Source organism: Rhinoderma darwinii, chromosome 6 (assembly GCF_050947455.1).
Source record: "Rhinoderma darwinii isolate aRhiDar2 chromosome 6, aRhiDar2.hap1, whole genome shotgun sequence".
NCBI lineage: Eukaryota > Metazoa > Chordata > Amphibia > Anura > Rhinodermatidae > Rhinoderma > Rhinoderma darwinii.
In genome coordinates, this window is record NC_134692.1 from 115,650,017 (window position 1) to 115,668,685 (window position 18,669).

Sequence of the window (18,669 nt, forward strand, 5' to 3'; positions counted from 1 at the left end):
TATATATATATATATATAAAAAGTATACTGCAGAATAAGGGCTTTTGTTGCTACCGGCTTAGCATCCGCAAAAAACGCTCTTTTGGCATACACTGGGAGAACGGGTCCTATGGATACATTTCAGTATATAAATTGGGAGCTTTCCTGGTACATACAATGAACAAAGGGTTAAAAGATCTCCCAGTTTCATCACCGACCTTCTCCCAAACTACTATATGTCAAATCTCTGTACTTACCCATCAAGGTTGATTTGCCATTCAGGAGCTGCAAGAGCTTTCAGCTTAATAGAAGGGCCATTTTGGCCATCACACTTTTTCTGAATGAGAATGCAACGAACTGCTGAATTTAATTTTTATTTTGAGAAAAGGACAACTAGGGAGTTTTTCCCCTTCATCTGTGGAAGTGCTATTTAATAAAATTAATCCTTAAAAGGTGCTTTTATTATGTCCAAGTCAGTAGTTTAACTCCAGTTCTCCAGTAACTCCCACAGGTCATAATTAGAACATGTCCCCTGTGCAACGCCAAGGAAATCCTGACCTGTTGGTGGTAGTTGTGAAACACTGGTCTAGTACATAGATAACCACACATATATACATTTGTGATGTGACTCCTATTTTGTGTGAATAATTATTGTCTGTCCTATTAAACCCCTTCATTTTGTATTGCTTTAGTATTTTTACAATTTGTTCTCAGAAATCATGAAAAGTTACACAGCACAAGACAAATTTGCAAGCGACTGCTACAATATTCCATAATGAAAATTAGAAATAAAACAAACGATTTTAATGTGAGCAACTAGTTGCTGTGAAGACGAAAGGCCCTTTTACAGCAGCCGACACTCAGCCGGTGCAGCGAGCGACGATCAACGGGACATTTGATCGGCACTTGCTTGTATGGTCACATGGAGCTATGGATGGGAACGTCCCCATACATTGTCGGCAGTGAGTCTCCCTGTTTACACAGGTATATGCTGTAGACAATGATAATCTTTAACTTTTTTTCTTAAACTATACGACCAGCAGATGATCGAGCGTAACAAGATTGCTGCAGCAATTCCATTGAAAGTAGCAGACATTCTGTTTCATACAAAACGCACCATTTCCTGCGGTTTTCACAATGCTGAGAGATGGCGACATCTCCTGAAAAACGCAGCAATTCAGTCCACGTTCCGCAGCAGGAATTGACATGCTGTGGTACAAAAAATACGCACCGCAGGTCAATTACTTCTTGGAATTTCCAGACGGAAAATACGCAGCAATTCTGCTGCGTGTGGACAAGCCCAAACATATCACTGCACCCTTACGTTACTGGTTTACCTCTCAACCATAGAACTGCTCTGCAGGTGCGATATGTAGCGGGAGCAAATGCAGCCATCCCATCTGCAGCGTAGCATTATGAAGAGAATGTGAATAAACAGCCATGTACAATGCGGAGTGCTGGGATTACCTCTACAGCTCTGCTATTTTAGCAGCATAGATGTGGGCGACAGCACAGAATGCATGTGGATGTCATGTCTTATAGTTTATACAACTAAAACCTCGATCAAGGAATGGCCCTCACTACTGTTTCTGACGCTGCAATGTATGATTAAATGTGTGAAGACGGGATCACCTTAGTTCATTATATATATATATATATACATATATATATTTATTACATAATACAACAACAACCAATGTTGCATCTCTGGTACCAGATTGAGCTGATAAACATCTTGAACTGTAAAGAAAATTGATCAGACAGACTATGAAGAACAGCACATGGAATAGTTAGTTATCTGTTACCCCACAGATCTTGACTTTATTTAAACATTAAGCATACACAGTTGTAGTCCAACAAACAGAAAGGTAAACCATAGTCCACAATCTCAAATATATATTTATAAAAACAGTAAAAATTTGTATTATTTTACAGACTGAAATTTATCCCTTCCTATGCCCTAAAAGGAAAATTTATTGTAGACTTCATTGCACCAGTAGACTGTAAAATAAACAGAAGGAAGACTTGACTGTATTAGCACTTAATCATCAGCTATTTTCTAGAGGCAGGAAGGCTTCCCAATGCTTTACTGAAGACTCAACATACAAGAGGAGCAACTAAGAAGAGGAGCAACTAAGAATATTCACAAATCTGTTATGCAAGAATGAATATAGTTAGTAGCTCCATTATATAAAAGCATTCCAAAGCTTGAAGGGGTTTCATGAAATGAGAAAAGTAGTAGCTTTCTTTTTTTGTCCATATGATTTATATGGAAATGCAGCTTAGCAGCATTCAGGTGAATAAGGCTGAGCTGCAATACCAGACATGTCCATGGGTTAAGGGTGGCACCGTTTCTTCTTCTAAAAAAAAAAAATCAACACTTTCTTCTTATTTCAGACAACCCTTTTAAAGTGAAGTTCCACCTTGAAGCCACTTATATATTAGGAACTTGCGAATAATACAAAGATATTTCTATTACCAAAATCACTGCTTTAACCTGCGAAGAATTTGAGTAATAGAGCAGCAGACACATTCTGTGCAGATGACAGCAGCAGAATATAAGCGCTGTTTGTGGTAGCCTGTGTTATGAGCAGCAAGGCTAGAATGATACCCATCAGCACATTACTAAGCCCTCTTTGCTGGCTCTGTGTAAATTGCTCTTGTAAATCGATAATATATTAGAGAATTGCAGATAATGCAATTGCCTAGGATAGGATTAAAGGTGTGTTCTCACAATGCAGCGGCCGCATGCGGATAAAATCACACCCACATGCGGTGGCCAAAGATCGTATGATTTTGCTGGTAAAAAAACGCAGTTTTACACTGGGATCACATCCTCTGGGTGGAACGACACTAAGCTTTAGTGGGCAAATGAACATCAGGAGTAAAGTCTTTTTCAATGTATCCAATGTTAATATTTTAAGTGCAAAAAAAACCATGATGTTACCATCAAGAAAAAAATAATGACGACTGTTCACACGACTGTGCTGCCATATTACAATAATGCATTGTGGGAATACATCACAACGGTCTCGCTACAGACATGCGCATTTGGTGGATTGGCCTGGAGAACGTACATCTTACTGGGTGCTCAGCTCTAGACAATACATTTTACTTGCAGTCATGAGAACACGTGTCTTTGTTTAGCAGTGTACATATTGTGTGATAGAGCCGACTGCTCACTACAAGCAATGCCACACATGTGAACCTGTACATATTACACGCAGCATGCCAGTAGGTCTGGACGGGTACCTGCAGTTTGACAATTCTAGGTCTTGTAGTGCATTTTCTTTATACAGTGCTGGCAGATTATGACAAATAATCATAACACAGGAACAACATTTCACGATGTGACCAGTAAACATTAAAAGGGGTTGTCAACCCCTTTTTAAGAAAAAGCCAGCACGGCGATGAGCGGTTATTGCTGCGGTCCAGCTTCTTTACCCCCAGTGATCAGTTGTTATTGAGGCCACTGCCGGTCCTTCCATGCCAGCCATTCAAATGACTAGCCATAATTCTAACATCCATTCTGACACCAGGGGGGGATCTACATGCTGTAATAGGGCATATAGACGGGTGAGACAACCGCTTATAAGGGGAACCGTTCACTTCTAGCCCTTGAGGTCAGACTGGGCACTCGAAGTGTTAAAAGTTTTTCATAGGTAAATATTCAGAATTTGATCCATGAGAGCATCTGTGGACTGGGCTCTCAAAAACCCATCTTCGAATGCTCTATTAGGTAATTTTTAGTCAATAGAGGGGTGGGGGGGGGGTCCTCTGTTCAGGGCCCTTACCTATAATCCTGAGTGGAGAGCAGCTACAAAGAGGACACCTCTAGCTCTGGGTGAACCGGCATTACACAGACAGCCCAATGGTTTACATGGGGACTGTGTAATGCTTCATTTCCCCTGTGGTGACGCTATAGGGAAATTGGACAGACCCAGCAGCAAGTGTTTAGAGATCCCAACTGATCACTGGGTGTCGCAGCATTACATCTTGTGATTAGCTGATCGAGAGATCCTTCTAACAAAAAATATTTGTCCAAAGCTGACAACTCTAACATTTTAGGCGCTCAGTCTAATGCGCCCTAAGTATAGTTCCTCTTTACATTTTTTTTATTGCGTGAAATCAGCTTCTGAACTGGATATATATATTTTAGCCTATATCTCTGGACCTGAAAAACTCACAGAACGGACTTGAGTTCCAAAGAGCAGAATCCTTCATTAAAAATACATTGACTGTGCAAATAGCGAGCCTCAGAAGGCAATGTGCAGAGCCATTAACAGATTCATTACAAGTTGATGGTTTTTAATTCTAATCAGTCATGTAAACATCTATTAAGTGAGATGTGATTGTTATATTTACATTTAGAGGGTTTCATTTGAAATCAATAGAAACAAACATTTCAACTAAAAGGATCATATAAAATAAAAGGCTTGATTATAAAATCGAAATGACAAGCAGTGAAGTAAACTTAAGTTACCAATGGTAAAAATAGTCGTTTTAAGATGGTGACCTCTCCCTACTGAGAAAAAAAAATAAGGTTTTAGTATTTCGATTATTTGTGCAGACAGGTTAATAATTTAGTACAGCATCTCTACTGTCAGATTGCGTGGCACTGTTCACATTTCAAATCAGTTTACACCCTTACATCTAAAAAATAGTTCATGTCGGGTCGAGTGTTAATAATGAAACACTCGCCTTTATCTTTGACTCTCAGGCTCCACTGTCTTAATGTCCAGCACGTCGGCCTCTTGGGAATCCTCACTGTGAGACTCCGCAGATGGGGCGGGTGGTTCAACGGGATTGCACGGCTGTGGTTCTGGTGCAGGAGCAGCATCAAGGTTCTCCACTTCCTCCAGGTGACTGATTGAGCTGGTCTCGCTCATTGCATCAGAGTTTCTGGAAAGCCTTTTGAACAACTTTTGACCTGTTAAAGCCACAAAAAAGAATCTGAAAATAACTGATATAATGCTCTGCAACCCTACAAAACCAAAAGGCATGAAATAAATTTTGTTTGATAATTTTCTGACTAATTACACATAGCAAACCTATGAATTCTATGGAACGGGGAAAATTACTGTAGACTGGGTCACCCACTCCTCAATGTTTACAACTCCACTTTTTAGCCTACAGTCTCATATGAAACCTGCAAACCCTATATTGTTTTACCCTGCTCAAGGCTTGCTGATATGCTGCAACACCATTCCTCAAGGTCTTCCTTTGGTGGCCGTATGATATTACACATTTTTGTATATGCAAAATGCGACGGTTTAAAAGAAATGTTGTGTCACCATCTTGTACATTGCAGCGGCCACATGCGGATGAAACCACGCCCACATACGCTGCTATTATACGGCCATTGGCCACCGCATGTGGATGTTGGGAACCTACCTGAAGGAAAAACACTAATTTATAATGATATAATGTCTCTCATTTAGCTGTTCATGTGTAACTTCATTTTTAGTATTGGACAACTCCTTCATTTATGTCCTATTAGGGCACTAGAACATTCAACTCTGGTAGCCAGAGCACAGTGTCTCTATTAAGACCGGCTCCCGCTCTGGCAATCTTGGCATGACCATGCATTAAATGGTTAACCATTTATGTAATACCCCATCCCTGCTGCAGAGTTTAGAGCAGCCAGACCTTCCATGATCAGGTAATTGTCAGACGGCTTCATTCTGAGAGTGACAACATTGTGCGCTTTTACAGTGACCATACTGACTGAACTGTACTTGTGTGGTCACATTCTCCTATAGCTCAACAACACGTTACCACTGAGGTGACAGCCGGGCGTTCACTGATCGGAGCTGCGCCTGATCACTGAAAGAAGCTTGCTGCTTTTCTTATATGTAACCCCCGCTGGAAGATTCCAGTTATAACATATGGGTGGACAGACAATTGACTTGCTTTCATAATGGCCTTGACAACACGTCTCTACATGGTACCTGGATGCCTTTTCGCATGTCCCAGGGTCGGAGTTGGGGGAGGACTTGTTCCAGTCGCCTGTGCCTTGGAAGCATATGTTGTTTCTGTTGATTCTAATGATCCTAAAGAGCGAGAAGATAAAACATTTAATATAGGACTTAAGCTGACGATACACTTACAATAGCTGTTGGCCAAAAGCTATTCCTCTCAACTCCCCCAAAGACAAAATGCTCAGCTGAAGGGGAAGAGACAAATAATAATTTCCGGAAAGTAAAAAATAAAAAAAAGGATGGATTTTAAAATGTCTAAACCTGCTTTCTCCCCCCGATATCTGTCATCAGGAGAGGGTTGGGACAGTAACATTCACATTAGATAGTCCGCCGCTCCTGCAGAAATCTGCCGGTATGGACGACTTTCCCCTAATGTTTATGGGCACTCAAGTGCGGAGGTCTGAAATGTGGTAGATTATATAGTCTTAGTCGTCGTGACTGGGACTCTCAATGAGGCCTTACTAAATGTAGAAAACTCCTCTAAACGGCCGTTGTGGCTGTATCTTAGCGTCCATATTACAGCCACAAGTTCGGGCTCGACTGCGGGTCTAGCGATCTGAACCAACAGCATCATAAAGATCTATGATGCTATAACGTCGGGTCATTAGAGCACTCGAGCTAAGATTTGCAGCCACATTATGACTGTCTGAATGAGGACTAAACCTCTGAAATGTTGCATTATCATGCCTGCCCACCTCAGTGCAAAGGAATTTCTGGAAAAAATAAAGTGATTTCCAAATTGAGAAGCGTTTTCTAGAATTAATATTGGTCCAGCATTACTTGCTCCTTTCTAGCAGACTTCTCAGCATTGACTTAAAGAGGCTCTGTCACCAGATTTTCGAATCCCGATCTCCTATTGCATGTGATCGGCGCTGCAATGTAGATTACAGTAACGTTTTTCTTTTTCAAAAACGAGCATTTTTGGCCAAGTTATGAGCATTTTTATATTTATGCAAATTAGCCTTTCTTATGGACAACTGGGCATTTTTAATCTTATTTCCAACTGGGCGTGTATTGTGTTCGTTACATCTGGGCGTTTTTACTTGTTTTACCAACTGGGCGTTGTGAATAGAAGTGTATGATGCTGACGAATCAGCATCATCCACTTCTCATCGTTACCACCCAGCTTCTGGCAGTGCACAGACACACAGCGTGTCCTCGCGAGATCACGCTGTGACGTCACTCACTTCCTCCCACAGGAACTACATCGCGTCGGACGAGCGAGGACACGCTGTGTGTCTGTGAACTGCCAGAAGCTGGGTGGTAACGAAGAGAAGTGGATGATGCTGATTCGTCAGCATCATACACTTCTATTCACAACGCCCAGCTGGTAAAACAAGTAAAAACGCCCAGATGTAACGAACACAATACACGCCCAGTTGGAAATAAGATTAAAAACGCCCAGTTGTCCATAAGAAAGGCTCATTTGCATAAATATAAAAATGCTCATAACTTGGCCAAAAATACTCGTTTTTGAAAAAGAAAAACGTTACTGTTATCTACATTGCAGCGCCGATCACATGCAATAGGAGATAGGGGTTTGAAAATCTGGTGACAGAGCCTCTTTAATAATAAAGTGTCAGTTTGCTGTCTGTTGCTATGGAGCAAGTCACAGATTTTTGCCATGTTAGTCAAAGTGAACACATGCTTTATATAAAAAAGTACAGGAATCACCAAGCACAACTGCCTCAATGATCTGGAAATTGGAAGTGGGTTTCAATTACATACCAGGAGATATCTAGAGTTGAATGATAAAAACAAGCCCCATCTCACCTGCTGTTAAGTTGAAAGTTCTACCCTTTGGTTTTGCTTGAACAGGAGAAAGCCAGTTAAGAACTGACCCAACTAGAGGGATCTGCCGGAAGACTCCCTGCAAACAAAACGTCCAGTAGAGGTCATTGGAGTAAGCGGTGTAAGGAAATTGCTCATACAAGTGTTCTAGTAGCTGGTGGCCACACGGGTTATTCAACAGAACATCCTTCTTCATCTTACCTCCTCTAAAAGTCGCTCTTCATTGGCCTTCTGCAGTTGTACTTCGGCTTCCAGAATACCTTTTCTGACTACTTCAGTCATGTTCTCAAGGAGCTGCACAAATGAATCCCAATATACATACGTGAGAATGATGCATTTACAAAAGAAAAAGTTTTTGTAAAGAACATTCCTACTTTTATTATATTACTTAAGTGTGCTTTCTTGTACAGGTTTAATTGAAACATGAAAAAGGCATCTCAACGTTGGCGCTTGTGCACCAGAGAAGTTCTTCTTCGCAGCGTGCCAAGCGATACCAGGTTGCCTTGAAACCCTCTATAGTAAATTTAGACCTGGCTTGTCACCTCTACTTCACAGAGACGAACAGTTTTTGCAATCCTGAGGTTGGAAACAAAATCCATTCTTGGCTCCCTTGACACCTGCACTCTTATCATCACTGACCAGGGTCTGGAGCAGGAACGTCAGTCATTACACCTACAGTCATCGCCAAGGAAGGCTAAAGTTAAATGGTTGTTGAAAAGCTTTGGAATGGGTACGCGAAGTATGTAAAAAATGTACCATGCTATCTTTATACCTTTGAGTTTTCCTCAATCTCCCGGCCCACGACTGCAATGGTTTCTACCAACTCAGAGACATCCAAGTCTTCTGCTGCCATTCCAATATAAATACAGTTTTTCTCAGCTCCGAACTCAGGACCTTCATCCAAAAAGAGACAAGAGTATACATTACAGCAACAAACCTAATATACATTAAAAAAATCCAATAATAAATCAAGCCAAGTAGTTACAAGAACATTATGGTTCTGAGTAGATCTACAATCCTCTACTGGTGTATCTATAGAAAGATAAGCAACTAAATTAGACCACATAATCAGCTAGACCGGACTTATTAGGCCAAACAGCTTAAAAATATTTGCTGGTGAGGGTGGAGTGAGGTCGCGTTCGTTTTGAGCTCCGAGACCACGGCTTATCTGCAGAGACTTTTACTTACCTAATCCTCACTAAATGCATGCCAAAGGGGAAGAAAGTGGACCCTAAACCTCCGGCCACCCCAGGTACCTTGCTGGCGCGTTTCTCCGGCCACAACATACAAGATTCCCCTTCCTCCTCTCCCCAACATCGCGCCCACACAGACAGCGGGCAGACAACCTCACTTACGGGGGCCACCCAGCGCTTGTGCCGGCTATGTTTCTATCCCAGACACGGGAATCCTTCGCTGATAGTGTTGAAAATCATACAGCGGATGCTCCAATGCTTTCGGAGCTTAGGGACAGATTACAGGCTCTCCCCACCCGTGTGGAACTAAAAGCCCAGTTTTCCCGCCTTGAGGAGCGTCATGCCAGGGACAGCTCTCTACCACAGTGACACAGGTACAACAACGTTCCATAGACTTGGACGGCTCGCTCTCTAATATCACGACTACGTTGCACTCACATTCCGCTCTGCTGACTGACCTCACCCTGCATATTGATGGTTTGGAAAATCGTGGCCGTCGTAATAATATCAAAATCCGAGGCTTGCCGGAATCGGTGGGTAATGATGAATAGTGGCGCTCGGTCACTGCTCTATTTTGTAAAATGCTGGATTTATCTGACGAGGATGACTTGGATCTCGACAGAGTTCATAGGAGTTATAGCCCTAGGTTTCAAGATCGAAATAGAAGTGGCCCGCGTGATGTCCTTTGCCGCGTTCATTTTTACCCAAAAAAAGAAGCTCTTCTCCGAAAAGCGTGGAATACTGGTCCCATTACACATGCAGGGACGACTGTTACCCTGCTACCAGATGTGTCACGTCGCACTCTTAATATGCGACGCATGGTGAAACCCTTCCTGGTGAGGCGGGTGCTTCATATTGCTGGGGCCATCCTTTTCATATCATTCGGAGGCTGGTGCTGAATTTGCTGTGAGATCTCCGGAAGACCTACAGGCTGCCTTTGTCTTTTTGGGAACAGACCCCGTTCCAATCCCGGACTGGACAGTCCCTGGTCTATTTTTGCGAACCCCACAACGTCCGAATGTGGATAGACCACTGATCCTTCCTTGACAAGTGGATATGATTCGTCCTGCAGAGAGTGCTCTGGAGGGGGTCCCCTTGGATGGGAATCCGATTACACCTCCCACGGCCTGAACCTGTCTCTCACCCCCCTGGGTTCGAAAAGACTTTGAGAGTACTCTGTGGTGAAACGGACCAATCACAATGGGACAACAGCTAGTTCGTCCCTGGCCAGCAAGGGACACTCGTTGCCAGGGGCTGTCAGCAGTTTTTGTTAAACTGCACCCGCATGATTTAGTGCGAGAGCAGTTCAACGGAATCACATGCATGTACCTCGGAAAGTGGCAAGGCACAGAATTTCCCGCTGTGCATGTACGTGATTATGCGGAAAGGGGTTAAAAAGGTTCTCCTAAAATGATGTTTAGAAAAATCTGATGAAAGGTGTGTTCTCATCTTAAGCGCTGCTTGCTTTCATCCACTTCACTGAAGAGGGCCGGACTGTGAATCAGCGAACGGTTGACACGGGACCCCCATTCTCCTGATCGGTGAACTGCACTTATCACTTTTTCTTTAGTTTTTTTTTATATAGAGGTTTTCAACATTTCAAATTTTATGACATGTCATTCAGGCATGTAAGCAGAATCTATGAGGACTCCTGGCACTTAAATAGCTAGAACCATTTTGGTTCTGACTGGAGATTTCCACCAACACGGTCTAGAACATGCCAACTGTCTTAATGGTTCTTATTAGCACATGGCTATATCACTATAATCAATCATTTTTCATAGTTACATGATGTATGAATGACATGTCCGAAAACACTGGGTTAACGTAATAAGGGAAATTAATGGTGTGTTATTTTGGGAAGGGAAACATACTAGTTTCTCCATGAAGACACAAAATCAATACCGGAAGAGAAGGGGAGATCGGACTCCAATTCATTTAGCTTCTTCAGCAGCAACGCATTAATCTTTTCAAGTTCTGCTTCTCGTTTGTTGACATCCAGTTCCTCGCTTACATGTTCGTACCTTGGGACCAGAACAGAAGAGAGAAAAGGCTCTAGTCAGACGTCATTGCTACAATGTAAGAGTTACACAGTTCCCATCTGATAACGTTCAATCAACTTACATACATAACGTAAGGTGCCCGACATACATTCAATCAGATTCTGAACCGTGAGGCCGTTCAGATTAATATATCTTTGTTGTGGCAGTCCTATTGCTTGCAAAAAAAAAAAAGAAGGAAAGCAACACTGCAGCCACACAAGTAATTTGCTTACCTTCCCGTAAATCCACAAAGGCTCTGTCTACCCTACCGCGTGTGGTGCACGCCTGACATATACGGCAGGAAAAATCTCCCGACAAACGCCAATGTATAGTCTCGACCTATGTAACTGTTCTGTGGTGTTTTTTTTTTTGTGGTATTCTGCTCTGTTGGTAAATCTAAAAATCTCCTGTATCCTATTGGATACAGCAGGCTGTCATTGACGGATCTAGAATGCTTGCTGGGCGCTGTATACAGGGAGAGGGGGAAGCCGTGACCAGCATTCAGCCTTCCTATTTATATAAATAAAGTATCTCTCAAGCCTGTTATTAAGGAGAACCTGTCTGCTCTCCTGGCATCAAAACCTATAGATGAACCAAAAAAAGAAGGGCAAAGTGCCCAGAATCTTGAACAATAAATAGCTTTATTCAGTATAAATGACAATCGTATCAAAATTACACAGTTAACAAAAACTGAACAGTGTGTATTTACTAAAACAGACAAGCCTGCACTGTGCCATCCCTCCGTTATTCTGCCTGAAAATGTATAAATAAATTGACAACTGGGCATTACCCATTGCCAAAGTCTGACAGCGCCAGAGTGTGCAGGAACCACCTCAGTGAAAAGGGGAATGTCAACACCCAGTTGTCAATTTGTTCATACATTTCCAGGAGGAATAAAAGAGGAACAGCACAGAGTTCTTTAGGGAGAATGGTTCAGTACCTTAGCACACCAAGTCCAGCCCAGCTGTTGTCAACAACATATGCCAGCCCAGCAATCCTTTCCACCTCTAGTCTGAACTCTTCCTTCAGCTCCAAAGTGTTGTGAATAACGGGGATCTTCACCTTTATACATTCCACCAGCTGATCGACATCTTCAGGAGTAGTACCTAAAACTATTAAACATATATGGTGTTAGACTTTACCTGTAAACCATACAATATTCCATATTCTATACCCGCCCTTACTTTATGTGGGCACTGACTTTACTGGCCATGTCACAGAGAGTTGCATCAGCCCTATAAATCTGTATAGTTGATGTTCTGACTTTCAGTAGGTCATGGTGACCTGTGACTTGTTCATCTGCCAGCAGGCTCGTGTGGAAATATTTGAACAACATCTCGGGAGGGTAAAACTATTCAGAATCGTCCATAAGCAATATTGAGAGTCCAGTGGCTAGATTATGTCACGATGATATTGCTGGCAGTGAATTTCGGCAATATTTCAGAAGAATATGCAACACATTTAATTTGATTTTTGGATTGATATGGGGATTGGGTAGATAACGGAGCCTGTTATGCGGTCTAGTGAGTGCTTTTCATCATCAAAAGTGCTATATTATCATCAATTCCATTTCCCCCAATATGATGGAAATATATTGAATAAGCAAACATATAGTAACCGTGCCGTATTTGCTTAATGAATTTGATAAATCAGGTGTGAGACATCGCTACTTGTATGGCAAGCTACTGTCACGGCTCTAAAAGCGTATGGTCACCTTGGGATAACATTTTACATATATAAATGAACCTACATATAAAAGCAGGATATATAATGCAATGTATTTACATTCTGTATTATACTCCGGAGTTGCATTCACTATTCTAAATACTTTTTAGTGGAAATATCCCAACATTTCCTGTTGACTTAAAGGGGTAAACTCATCTCGGCCATTTATGGCATATCCACAGGCTGTGCCATAAACAACCGATAGAGCGCAGTCCCACCCCATCTCTGGAACAGGGCCCCCTGCCCCTCCCCCGTCCTACCTTGTCCCACAGTCGCTGCTCTTCGGCCTTCGAGTTACAAGGTATCTGGGAGCGGTTTCTGTAACTCCCATTGTAGTGAATGGGAGATCCGGAAACAGAACAGCACAGCAAGCTACGGTGTTTCCGAAGTCCACGAGTTCCAGAAACCACGTAGCTCACTAGGCTACACGGTTTCCGTAACAACCATTCACCTCTCTGGGAGTTACGGAAACAGCGTAGCTCAACTGTTTCCGTACCCCCGGCCACGTTGTAACTCAGTGACCGGAGAATAGCAACAGTAGGACAAGGTGGGAAGGGGTCAGGAGGCCCCGTCCTAGAGACAGGTGCGGATCCCAGAGGTGGTACCTGCATCTATCGGAACTTTATGGAATTTCCTGTGGATATGCCATAAATGACTGAAATGAGAATACCCCTTTAAATGTCTGCACATCATTAGCTCAGTGTCATTTTTACATCAGACATTGTACAGTAATCGGATTCAGAAAAAACAACAACTAACTGTCCCGTTACAGAATTGTAAATGCAGCTCTAGACTATATTACACAGCGAAACGGAAAAACAGTACAAGATAAATAACACAATATTATAGAAAGTACTCAACTTTATATGTACATTATAGATCTATTCCGGAGTTATTTCTGGTATAAAAAAATGTAAACATAAAACACAAATGAAATAAAAAAAGAAGTTGATCCATCAGCTTACCTGCTGAGGTCATCAATGGGTTGAAGCGTACACACGTGCCCTCATCTTCCAGTTCCACTATGTCCACAGCACAAGATGGAATAAGGGCAGCGAGCTGTTCTCCTAGCTGGAGAGAACCGTAGGAAATGTATTTTGCTATATTTTGAGCACGCACATTATAAATATAATATATAGCTTCAATCCCATCATTTTACAAGTAGACAGGAAAGAAAAGTGTCTTACCCACTGATTCAATGCATCACTCTCTCTTCCAATAGTGTTCAAGTTTATTGTGGATTCTACAGGAGCGAAAACATTTTGTGGTTATGACCAGAACTTTAATTGAACACATAAATTGTCCAAAAGAAAAAAAAAAAAACATAAAAAAATATATCTGTTTCCCAAGTCATACATGTAGTATGTTAATGTATCTTCAAACACAGTAGGGGGACATGAATCAAAGTGTCATTTGTATAAAGTGTTTTCCTTCTATTAACATTTTCACCTATCCACAGAATAAATGACAAATGTTAGAGCGCTGGGTCCCCCATGTTCACTAGTATAGGGTTCCCGAATCCCCTGTTCCTTCTCACCAGCGCATCCAAAGTGAGGAGGAGTTGTAATGAGCGGCGGTTGGGCAGGAGTACTGCTTCTCCATACAACTCCATGGGAAATAAGGAACCAGCTGTGCCATCCCTCATACTAGTGATTAGTGAGGGTTCCAGTGGGACAATTATGAAATGTTGTATGTATTCGCCAGCACCACCAACACAACGTGCTACTGCCATGCTAAATTTACTAACCCATACACTACATGGGTTACAAACCTGATCTAGAGCCTTCATAGAAGAATTTGAATACAACCACTGGTGAGTTTCCATCATGTTCGACCTAAAATAAAAAGTAGCACATTCACATAAGATGGGAATAAATGATCGGGTCAGTACAACTCTAGAGATGCAGAATCAGAATAGAGAAGCTTAATAGATGGGACACAGCAGGGCCGTCTACAAACAGAAGGTATCCAAATGCTCACGTCCAGCATATAGCCACACACTGGGAATCCTCATTCCGGGATAGTGGGCAAATCTTCCTCTTCTGTCCCTACTGGCCAACTGTGCATCCAGAACCCCTGGTGTATAGCACAGATACAGAACCATTTATTACAACTTGCATACAGACGTTTCGGCCTTTTCAGCCTTCATCAGTGCAAGATCTTGGCAGAAGCAGGAATAGAGCACAAATCAACGACACAAAAGAGAATACCGTACCGAAGTTTTGATGGAGGTCAAATCTTTTAGATTTTCCAGCAGCCTTTGACTCTGTTAAAGAAACAAAATGTGTTTTCTGAGTGTCTGTGTACATAATGGAAACATTCACAGATCATAGTTTACTGTATTTAGACAAGTCTAGTCTAAGTTTAGTAGCAAGATGGAAAAACGTGCCATACACTCAACTTTCAATCTAGAGAACGTTTTCAGTATTATGCTAGAAGTAATGAATCAGAAAACCACCACTATGGACATTTTGTGTATTTAAAACAACTTTGAACTCCTTAAACCGATGACCGATGCTGTAAAGCATTAAAAAAAAATACAAAAAAAATAAGCTTTTTCCTCTGGACTACCAGTAAGAACAGAGTCTTGAAGAAACGATGTTCCCACAGTGACCAACTTACTGCCCTTGAAACTACCTTTTACAGAAAAAAAAAAAAAAAGAAGGTCTAACAAGGCAAGGAGATCAAACTTAGTCTTAGCGGCACAGTCCACACTGCACCAAAAAAAAATAAGAGATTGATCCAATCTCTCAGCAAAGTCAGGTCCGTCCTTCAAGATGTTAAGACAAGAGCAAACGGACTTATCCCCATGTGCTGACAAATCTTGAATGGAAAGTACACACACTAAAGGATCAAGTGTGCACGTGTTGGGCAACCTCTAAGCAGCAGCTTCATTCTCATCGCCTATTTCATGAAATACTTCATACAGAGTTCTTTGTTGATGTCTCGCGATGACGTGTTTTAAGGACATCCGAAAATGATGGGAACAGCAATAAACGAAAATGTTATTTCAGGGGTCTTTCTGAGATAGAGGGGGTGGTCCCCTAGTTGGAACCCACCGATTAGCCAAAGAGTAGATCTGTTATAAAGAAGCAGTCCATGTATTGCAAAAGCGGCCCATTCATTTAAAGTAACGCAAAGGTTATGGACATCTTTGGGGTCTTTTTTACTTTACTAAACGCACTTATTTTGTGTTGAAACCTGAAGCTGGCCATACACCTATTATAGCAATCAGCCGCAATGTGGCCGATCAATCGCCCGTAAGATCACGCGTACAAAATGATCCCACCAGCTGCATAAAAGACTAAACTGGTTGATCGAGAGTTTTATAAAAAAAAAAAAACAGACTCCCTGCGGCTTGTGCACGATATAAATAATCAGCCAAATTCGGCCTATCAAACTACACACATGTAGTTTCGGATGACCATGGGTGAAATTTCGGCCGCCCTTTCTCCTATGTGTAACTGCGCAAGTGATTTTTTTTTCCTGTAGTGAATTCTGCAGAGTGTTTCAGATCTGGAAGATTGGAAAGCGATTGATCAAGCAACATATCTTTCCCACCTCCCTTATAAACACACGTTTGTCTCAGCAGAGTGCGCCTGTCATTTCAATAAACTAGATTAGACGTCTGTTGCAGATAGGAGACCCCTATTTGAGAACAGTTCGGCCGCCTCCATATACACATCAGATTATCAGCTGATCCCATCTAAATGGTGGTGGTGGATTTGTAATGACAAATATCTAAATGATGTGCTCTTAGTATACGGAGACTTTGGTAAGAAATTGTATAGCAGTGGGCATATAAATTTTAACAACTTCGTAATCAGACATCTTTTTAACAGAACGCAGAAAAAAAATAAAAATTAAATTAGGACTACAGTTATGACAACACCTAAACTAGAAAGTATGCTCAAAAACACCACTACACTGCACATTAATATACATATGAATATTCTATAAACTCTTTGAAGCATCTGAGACGTGATTATGTACATACCAGTTGAGATGCGTGTTTTATCCGCTCAACAATCCCATTGTGGCCGAGATACTGCAGAGACAGCCACAGTGGCAGAGCCCGAAGCTTTTCCACCGGCTGGCTTGTCGTAAGCCCAGCAGCAAGGGACTAATAAGAAATGATGAGAAGTCAACACCATGCAATATATCTTATAAGAAACTAGTAAAGACAGCGAATACATGAGGCATTAGTCCATTTGATGGAGAGCTGGACAGTTATTAGAGGAGGCGCTAGGAGAAAATTAAATACTGTGTCGGAATCAGGGAGAGAGCTATTCCAGTGGATTAACCAGTTCAACTTATATGACCTAGTGACCGATGCTCTTTAAGAAGATATGGCAACTATATTCCAATCTTACCAAGGAGGGATCCTCATGTCGGTACAGGGTAACAGCAGGGACAGCTGGAAGGCCCAACCATGGTCCTAGGGTCAATGTCATGCTGTCACACTTTGTTGCCGCCTGGTACATTAAGAAAAATGGGAATTACGTAAATGATCAATTCCTTGTGTAAATGATATGAAAATTAATTGATCACAGTGACCATATCAGATAATGCCATTTAGGAGGATGTGCGCAACAGCAGAATAAAATATATACAGTGTTCTGGAATTTAAAGAGGACTGGTCTCTTCTCAGTAACACAGTATTCCCCAAGAAATAAGAATTCTGGAACACCTCATTGTGCCAATCCTCCGTTATTCCTCATGTATGGATAAATTGACAACTGGGCGTTAACATTCCCCTTGAATAGGTTGTGTCTCCACACTCTTAGCACGGATTGGACAGTGTCAGTGTGAAGGGAAACACCCCCTTGACAAGAGGAATGGTAACACCCAGGAGGAATAACAGAGTAACGGGACAACTTGGGAGTTCTAAAAATGTATGCTCCAGAATTGCTATTTCACTAGGAAAGCAAGTATTTACTAAAACAAACGTCAGGCGAACTAAAAGGCCTGAATTAATCATTTTCATCTGAAACCAAAGTGGATCGGAATATGCCTATAATATTTCTGCACTCTGACTCTGAAAACGAATGAAAAGCATCTACAGTATCTGTTCAATTAAAAGTAGTAAAAAAGGATAGTTTATTAGCGGAATTTTAAGTAAGTCTGACTAAATATGGCTACACTCCGACATAGGTCATACAGCCAATGCGACATCTGCCCATCTTTGAATTTCGGCTTCTCTGTAAATCAGCAAACCGCACCTATGAAATGGAAGTGACTGCTCCCGCAAGATGAAAATGGTGCATTTTAGCTCCTGGGTCTTGGACCTAGTTGAAAAGTGTGCGTATAAAGCACTTCGCTTATTTAGGTAGCAATACACTGTGAAGCTTGGCGACCTCAAACGACTAATGGGGATATGGTTCTCCTGAATACATAACTGGTAAAATCATAAATTGTACCAGAAAAAAAATTAGAAATCTCCTCCAGAGAGCCCAGCAATACAGCGGGCTCTTCACCATATGTTCTTGGTGCACCTGGGACATTTACATACAAACGAGAGCGCCAACTAGAATAAGCTCCTTACAACGGGCAAACATTCAACAATCTGCTCTTTGTTATTACCTACATTTGTGTTACCATTCGAGAACATTGTCGAGATGGATGAACTTACCAGCACTGAAGCACTGACGTAACCTAAAGCCAATGTTGCCAAATTTATTCTGCAAAGGAAAAGAAAATATATCTTTAGGTTAATTAAATATTTATGGCTTTCTCCTAGCCAGACTCCAATCCTTCATAGTAAATATTTCATAGAATCTGCAGCAAGTTATTCTATGCTTGAAAGACAAGGGTCATTGCTACATATTCGGATTACTTTGCATTTTCAGCATCAAGAAATCCACTACAAATCTCAGCCCCAATTAGAATCCAATGCTTGTAACATATCAATAAATACAATCATTTTGTTATCTATAATTGTATTTCAGGGACATTTTG

The 18,669-nt window shown here is 41.6% G+C and overlaps 1 protein-coding gene across 3 annotated transcripts in view; it reads right to left on the reverse strand.

The window, feature by feature from the left end:
* Window positions 1-1,769: 1,769 nt before the first annotated feature.
* PDXDC1 (pyridoxal dependent decarboxylase domain containing 1) overlaps window positions 1,770-18,669 on the reverse strand; it is a 76,376-nt gene continuing 59,476 nt past the window's right edge. For 2 of the 3 annotated variants that reach the window (XM_075830145.1, XM_075830143.1), the window contains exons 10-23: window positions 18,344-18,392; window positions 17,085-17,186; window positions 16,709-16,834; window positions 14,927-14,977; window positions 14,483-14,546; window positions 13,899-13,954; window positions 13,677-13,782; window positions 11,927-12,098; window positions 10,850-10,968; window positions 8,524-8,645; window positions 7,953-8,045; window positions 7,734-7,830; window positions 5,931-6,032; window positions 1,770-4,909 (exon numbers count right to left, since the gene is read on the reverse strand). In XM_075830145.1, the coding sequence (XP_075686260.1) occupies window positions 4,683-4,909; window positions 5,931-6,032; window positions 7,734-7,830; window positions 7,953-8,045; window positions 8,524-8,645; window positions 10,850-10,968; window positions 11,927-12,098; window positions 13,677-13,782; window positions 13,899-13,954; window positions 14,483-14,546; window positions 14,927-14,977; window positions 16,709-16,834; window positions 17,085-17,186; window positions 18,344-18,392 (1,486 nt within the window). In that variant the 3' untranslated portion in view covers window positions 1,770-4,682. The remainder of the gene's footprint in view (window positions 4,910-5,930; window positions 6,033-7,733; window positions 7,831-7,952; window positions 8,046-8,523; window positions 8,646-10,849; window positions 10,969-11,926; window positions 12,099-13,676; window positions 13,783-13,898; window positions 13,955-14,482; window positions 14,547-14,926; window positions 14,978-16,708; window positions 16,835-17,084; window positions 17,187-18,343; window positions 18,393-18,669) is intronic. The other variant, XM_075830144.1, reaches the window with a different exon arrangement.